The 7,709-nt window shown below is 47.2% G+C and overlaps 1 protein-coding gene across 1 annotated transcript; it reads left to right on the top strand.

Moving 5' to 3' along the window:
• Positions 1–5,007: 5,007 nt before the first annotated feature.
• On the top strand, positions 5,008–7,125 carry LOC309808867 (spermatogenesis-associated protein 31A6-like; the record flags this gene model as incomplete). Its single annotated transcript, XM_082629443.1, has 1 exon — positions 5,008–7,125. One exon carries the CDS (start codon positions 5,008–5,010, stop codon positions 7,123–7,125), a length of 2,118 nt encoding a protein of 705 aa, XP_082485569.1.
• Positions 7,126–7,709: the final 584 nt, after the last annotated feature.

Raw genomic sequence — 7,709 nt, forward strand, 5'->3', positions numbered from 1 at the left:
GTGACAGTGGTGAGAAAGAGAAGAAGAAGAAATTGAGTCACACCCAGCCATCTGGGGACTCTCCCTTGACTCCACCCAGAAAGGGAGAAACTATGGTCGGGTGGTGGGCAGCTTATCCTGTTAAAGAGAGGCACAGTAACACAAGGGGACTTCTCCAGGCTGTGCATGCCCAGACCAGACAGGCGTATAACCTATAGTAAATCCAAACTCATTATACCATAATTACAATAAATTACATGTGGTTTTGCCCCTCCCCCCACCCAGTAGGCATTTCTTGGGGATTCAAGGATGAGAGCATGCGCAGCAGAAAACTTGTTCCATAGCTCAGGACTGTCAATCGAATAATGATCCTTGTCACTCACCCCCACCTCTCTGCAAAATGCTCCTTAAAAGCGCTCGTAAGCCTTTATAGGAATGCTGCTTTCAATTTGCAGAAACAGTACACCCATCCCCCCCCACCCCGAGAGTGTACCTTTGCTTCGATATACTTTGCTTTGGGCTTGCTTCACTTCGCTGAAATAGCCTGTTCTCAGAAACAGCCTGCTCTTTCTCTCTCCTTCTCTCTCTCCCTCTCTGAGAGTGTACCTATGCTTAACTAAACTTTGCTTTCTGCTTAAGCTTAACATGGGAGTTTGCGATCCTTTGCTTACTATCATGGAACCAAGATAGCTGGTCCAGGCCTTCCACTGACCTCCTCGGTTGAAGCTATTTTGTTACAAAGCATGTCCACATGGTGACAGACCTAAGTCTAAATTTTGATAAAAGGTGGAATTAAGGTGAGACTATCATATGGGAGGAAAAGACTGTAGGAAAAATAGTAGATGTAGGAGATATGTTTGTGAAAGTGCACATTCATGGCAATATAGCCAAATAAACTCACATGCCCACGTTCCCACTAAAACTGTATAAAATTATGACCAACAAGCAGAGAATACACATTATTTTAAAGCCCTCATGGGGCATTAAGACATATTTACCATGTGAATCCTTCAGTGAATCTTGTGTTACTGCTAAGGGGTAGGAAGTGGTGTCATAAGGGAGTTTTGTGTAAGACTCAAAGCTCCCTTTCTATATGGTTCAGGCTGGACTTGAAGCTTCAGGGGCCTGGGAGGATGGGGCAGGAAAGGCAAGGCACACTCAGAAAAGAGAATACATACATAACACACTAGGGATATCTGAAGAGGCTGCTCAAGACCTGGCTCAGCCCCAAGGGTTTGACCCCTAGTCCTACTCTTCACCCTACAGCCCTTTAGGGTCAGGACCTTGGCTCACCCTAACCCATTCCTAGCTTCCGGGTATAGAATGAGTGCACATATCTGAATGTTAGTGTTCTCTCAAAATTTACATGTTGAAATCCTACCTCTTAAAGATAGGAGGCCGGGCCATGCAAAAGTGCTTATGAGCTTTCATGAATGGGATTAGTGCCTTATAAAAGAGACTCCAGAGATATCTCTAGCCTCCTCCCATCATATGAGGATACAGAGAGAAGGCTCCAGCTGTGAACCAAGAAGAGAGCTCTCACTATGAGGTGGCCATACTGGTGACTTGATCTTGGGCTTCCCAGCCTCCAGAACTGTGATAATAAATGTCTGTTGTCTTTAATCTACCCAGTCTATGGTATATTGTTAGAGCAGCCCTAATGGATTCAAAATTTATCTGGAGAGTGGGGACTGTCTTATCGTTGCAAACTAAGAAGTTGGGTTGAGACAACATATGAAAGATTTTTTTAAGTAGAAAATTATGGATTATTGGATTTGAAAGTACTAGATTGGTTAAGGAAAATGAGTACGTGTGTGTGTGCGTGTTTGCAGTGTGTCCCAAAAGTTTTTGTGCAGTTTAAAGATTTACTAACTCCAGAGTTATAAACACTACAAACTTACAAAAATATCATTTGAAGGTTTAACTGTTACCAGATGCAAGTCTGTGTGCCTGATGCACAGTGAGGCTAAATACTGAAACATCAGAGTTTGGAGCAGAGAAAGGTTTACACAGTGCCATGCAAGAAGACACGTGGCTCATGCCCAGGAAAAACCCCAAACTCCCTGAAGGCTTTCAGCAAAGCCTTTTTAAAGGCAAGGTGAGGGAGGGGCATGGCTAATTGTTGCAAATATCTTGGTGTTGGATCCTTTGTTCTAGCAGCTGGCCAGATGGGTCAGATCCTGGTCAGGTCACGTGTTCCTGTAAACCTCCAACAAAACAATTATTATTTTCTGTTCTGCAACTTTTTATCTCCAGGAATGGGCTCTTAAAAGTCAGAGCCTTAGAAATAGGCTATCCTGTATATTTCAGGCTCTAGGCAACATTGTTTTACAAAAAGTGCAGAGCCAGCCTGGGTCACAGGGATGGACAGAGTTAGCTCAGGCAACAAAGCATAAAGATTAAAGTAAAAAAGATCTGATGTGGAGTCAGATTTGTTCTTCCCTATTATATAACTATTTATAATTCTTTCATACTTATGAATTTTGAAAAATAAATTATTTTAATTTTTGTGTGTAGTTCCCTCTGATAGAAAATGAGGCAAAACATACACTATTCAAAATTCACAAAACTAAATAAGTGTAAAAGAAATTCAAGTTCTATCCCTGGGTTTACACAAGACACAAACATGACGTGGGAAAGTTGGAGCTGAGGACAAAGGAAATCCTGAGTAAAAATGTCTGTGAAACAGCCAGTCTTCCAGGGTCAGCTTAAGATGTTCAAGAGTTATCAAGTTGGTGGGCCTCAAGTAAAGGTCTCTAATGGATGAAGGAACCAGGTTCCAGATGGAATGAACAGAAAATTGACTAAGGTCTCTCTGACAGGATGAGAGTAGTTGGAAGGAGGGATCTGGAAGCCCCAGGAGGGTGCAGGTGTCTGTGGGTCTGGATGGGAAGGAAGGGCAGTGATTCAGCCTCTTTCTCTTATTGCCCCTCCCCCACACTCAGGAGCCCTTTGTGACAAGGCCACAGCTCTGTGATGCAGGCCTGGGGTTCTGCCATCAAGTGAACTCCCAGTGCTCTGTTGCCTGAGGGCAGCAATGCAGTTCAGAAGATGGAGAATCACTTTTCTTTGAAAAACACGGTTGCTATCTGGCTGAGATCCAGCCCAACTTCCTGGGTGATTGATATCATCCTTGGGTTCCTGTGTGGACTGGGGCTCTTCCTAATGTTACTCCCCTGCTTCCAGAGTAATCCATTCTTAGCACCACCTAGGAAACATAGAAACATCAGGAAGGTAAGAAACCTTTGGCTTAGTCCCAGCAGAGATTATCTCTTTTTTTCTTATTCTTATTTCCACTTTTCTTAACCACCTAGAGAGACTCCTGAGATGGGAACTCTCAGAAAAGTAGAGAACATCATCCTTCTAGGGAAAAGCCAGGCCAGAGAGGGGTTAGAGTGGGCATGAGGATTTCTAGCCTAAGATCGTAGACCAGGAGTTCAGGTATGGTAGAGGGCTCCAGGGCAAGTCCCCAATGCAGTGACTAATGGTTAAGGACTGGATTACTAAGAGTTCAATCTCTGCAGGAAGGCTGACCCCTGAGCCCTGGTTCACCAGCCACCTTCCCACAGCGGGTGTCTCAAGTGAGACCTTCCTCTGTGTTGGGGCTGATCTAAGGGCAATGCTGAGCCCCTGAGAGCCTGAGAGAAGAGGCTGGAGTGGAGGTCTGGCCTTGGGAAGCAGAATCCTATCTGACAAAGCTCACGTGGGCATTTAGGTCTGAGAATGTGTGTGTTTCTTGATCAGAGGAACAGTGACAGAAGAAATCTATGGTGATTAAAACTTAAAAAATCCTTCTTGGGCTACCCTGGTGGTGCAGTGGTTGAGAGTCCGCCTGCCAATGCAGGGGACGTGGGTTCGTGCCCCGGTCCGGGAGGATTCCACATGCCGCGGCGCGGCTGGGCCCATGAGCCATGGCCGCTGGGCCTGTGCGTCCGGAGCCTGTGCTCCGCAACGGGAGAGGCCACAACAGTGAGAGGCCCGCGTACCGCAAAAAAAAAAAAAAAAAAAAAAATCCTTCTTTGCACTCTTCAAAGAAGAAAAACTGAAAATATTTTTATCCACTTCAAAAATAAGTAAAAGGGGAAAAAACCCCACAGAGTTTTAGTTAAATGTAGAAAGTCATGTTGTTCATGAACACAGCTTGCCTAGATAGATGACAGTGAGAGTTGGGTGTTAGCCCCTCATTTTTTCTTCTCTCTCAGCATCAAGTAGAGCTGAAGGGGAGGAGCAGGAGTAGGAAGAAAAGTGGATCTTTGAAAGGTGAGCCTTTGCCATTCAGCCCTGCGTGCCCCCGAGAGTTAGCTTCCATCTCTCCTAATCCTGAGGGCCCAGCTTCACGGTCTCTGAGGATGCCAGTGGCAGAGCTTATTCTTCAGGAAACAGAGCCTTGGGAAGGCTCGTTGGAAGGAGATCAGAGCCCAGATACTTCCCAGAAATTTGTGCTTAGAATGAAGCCATGAGGACCTAGAAATGGGGTGTGTGGACTGTGGTGGACCATTGGTGCCTGGGTTGGGAAGTGGGACCTCCAAGTCCAACTGTGGACAAGTTGTTTAACTTTGCTCAGATTCCTCTGTGTGATGACCACTGACCTTTCTCCCCTACACGGCAGTTGTAAGGGCTACAGGGGTTAATTAACGTGAAGGCACTTTGCAAAGGACAAACCCTTTTCAAGTGAGACTTACCATCACTGTCAGGGACATGTGGCCTTGGACACTGATACTTGGGCTCCAGAGTCTAATCCTCCAAAGATTTCCCTTAAAGGGCCATTGCACTCAGCCTCCTGAAAGACTCTTAGGCCTCTGCCTTCACCACCATGACCCAGTCTCCTGATTTCCAGCTTGCAGAGATTGCCTGGAAGAACTGGAGGGGACTCACAACCTGGTTTCACTTCTGCAAAGGTAAAGAATCTTTCCCCTTCTCTCCTGGGTCGTCCTTCCTCCCAGAGCCTATAATGTGACCCCAGCCCTGGGAGGGGGAGCCATGGGAGGGCGTGGCTAAAGCCCTAGGGTGAGGGAGAGCAGGAGCATTATGAAGTCAGTGTGGGGGCAGAGGAGGGTTCTTGGGCTGCAGGTGCCCACCCCTGCCTGTCCTGTCCAGCCATCCTGGCCCCATCTGCTCTCCTACAGCTGCCTGGGGAGGCTTCCTGGCAAGGGCAACTTTCATCAGCTCTCATGTCAAGACCCTCCTGGTGAGACGTGCAAAGCAGTGCCTGCTGGAGCCTGTGGAAGATACTGCTTGAAGGGTTGGGAACCCTGCATGAACACCTCCTGTAGGGTTTCCTTCCTTGATCCAGACACTCGAGAGGTGCTGGAAGCACACATTAGAAGGTTTTGGGTAAAGCACAGGTGGACCCTCCCCCTCAAGGTCCTCAAGCCCATAAATCTCTTGAAGCGGAAAAAGCTCCAACCCTCCACCGTTCTGCAGTTTGCCTCTTCCCCTTCAGCCACCTGTGTGTCTGGGTCCCACTCAACAGTCAAGTGTGCTGAGTTCCTGGAGAAACCTCCTCAGGCTCATTCAGGAGAGAAGGTGATAACAGAAGAGTCAGTTCCTACCCTGAAGAGGCCTCTTCTTGTCCCCTCAACTGTGTGTAAGGAAATCCAGAGTGCCCTGGGAGCGATTCCATCTGCTGACTACCATGGGCCCTCAAAGGCTTCTCTGACTGGACAGGAGGGCAGGCCACCTTCTCAGTCCCTCACACTCAGCCTTGTGGGCAGAACCTGGAAGAGTGAGACTGTGGAATGGGTCAAGAGGGACAGCCTAGAGCCAGGTCCAAGTTCAGCAATGGTCAGGAATGAGCCAACGGAGGAGAGTGGTGGTCAGGCCTCAGGAGACCCCTGCCATAGGGTAACAGTGATGGAGGTGAACTTAGGATCCCAATCTTTGAGAGGTGAAGAGGCCAGGGAGGCTGTGGAGGCCAAGGAGTCTCCTGCTCTTCAACCACAGTCTAGTGTTATCTTGGAAACCAAAGTGTTGACAAAATCCCAAACCACAAATGTACATATGAGGAGTTTAGAGGTGCCAGGGGCCAGTAAACGTTTCCTACTACCTAGAATGTCTGTTTTCCAACATCCAGGTGAGCCATGCCTTAACATGGGGGTTGCCAGTGAGTTTAACTCCAAAGTAAAGGTACAGTCAGACAACCAGCTTCAGGACTTTCCCAAACACATGTTCCTTGCTGCAGACAACTTGGCTTCTCAGGTGCCTCAGTGCCATCCCCAGAGAGTCCCCACCAGAGACAGGTTAGCTTCCCAGGAGCCAAGTGGCCTTATGGAAGCCCAAAGGAGCAACCTAGGGCAGCAGGAGCCCAAAACTTCAAAACTCCAAGACTCATGGAAGAGCCAGAGCAAGATGATTGCCCCTACTTACAAAAGAGAGGACTGTAGGAGGCATAAACCAGGCGAGCATGAAGAAAGGTTTAAAGAATTAGGGACCTCTCAAGCTGGAAGTATGAGCCACCCTGCCCAGGTCAGGGGAATAACAGACTCTATTGGGAGCAGATGTCTCCAGCTCATGCCAGAGAAGAAACATAGCCCTCCAGAAAGCCTCTTCAGAAAAAGGATGAGGCTATTTTTAAAGTGGATTTTCCCCAATAAAAAAGTCAATGGTCGAGATGCTCTGCAAAAATTCAAGCCCATATCAGCCACTGCCCAGAGTCACGGATCAGTCAAAAGCAGATCAATCTTGAAGAGTGAGACTGCTGAGGGTCAGGCACTCATGACAGCTGTTGGACAGATCCCAGAAGAAAAAAGAGCAATTCACCATGGACTTCATGCCACAAAGTTAAATGAACACAAACTGGAATTCCAAGTCCCAGTATGTGGGTGTTTCTGCTGCCATAGGCTTACCTCCTACCCAGAGCAACGGAGAATGATGGGTTATACAGCCTGCAGTCATAAAGCCACCTCCAAGGGCCAGAGTTGTTCTATCAGGGAAAGGGAAGTCAGACACCAACATAGTTTGAAAAGTGTAAGGTTCGACGATGAGCAGCTGGGCCTAAGGTGCCTCCCATCCTTGCCCCCCAAGAAGAGTTTGTTTCCAGTTAGTACCTGCCAGTATGGGCCAAGGATTCCAGGTGCCCCAGCCCGCCATCAACACTGTCCAAGGCACTGTCATCTTTGGGGAGGTGTCTTGCCTGGTCGACAGTAAAATCCTTCTTTAGTCTTCCCTTTAGTAGGAAGACATGTCTCCAAGTCAACATTCAGTCCATGTAGAGAAAATGATTTTCTCCTTAGCACGTCCAAGGTATTTAATGTTCCCCAATACATGTATATATATATATATATATATATATTTTTTTTTTTTTCCTAATAAAAGCATAGTGTAATGGCTGCTGTCTGTGCCGTGCACTTTGTCTTCTAGAAGGGAGGGGCATGGAGGGAGGTGGACGGTAGCATCACAAGCTTGCTCCTTGTCTCGTGTCCCTTCATTGCACCTTATGATACTGTCATTACACAGACCAAAATTACTCTAACAATGAGACGGGAAAAACCTATGAAACCCACACCCAAGGATCTGGTTCAACCAGTCTTTCTCCTCCTTCTATGCTACTTTGAACTTTATGCAACTGTAGTGGATAGGTTTACACGATAGGGCCGGACATTCCAATTCAGGCTCCAGGAAGTGTCAGAGCCAAGTGGATGGAAGTTTGCGGGGAATAGAGTATGGGCTCTGAGTTCAGAAACAGGAGAAATCTTGCCCCTGGATCTCTTGGTAGGGAATATACAACATCT

This window comes from Mesoplodon mirus (genome assembly GCF_964341445.2).
Source record: "Mesoplodon mirus genome assembly, chromosome: 7".
Taxonomy (NCBI): Eukaryota; Metazoa; Chordata; class Mammalia; order Artiodactyla; family Ziphiidae; genus Mesoplodon; species Mesoplodon mirus.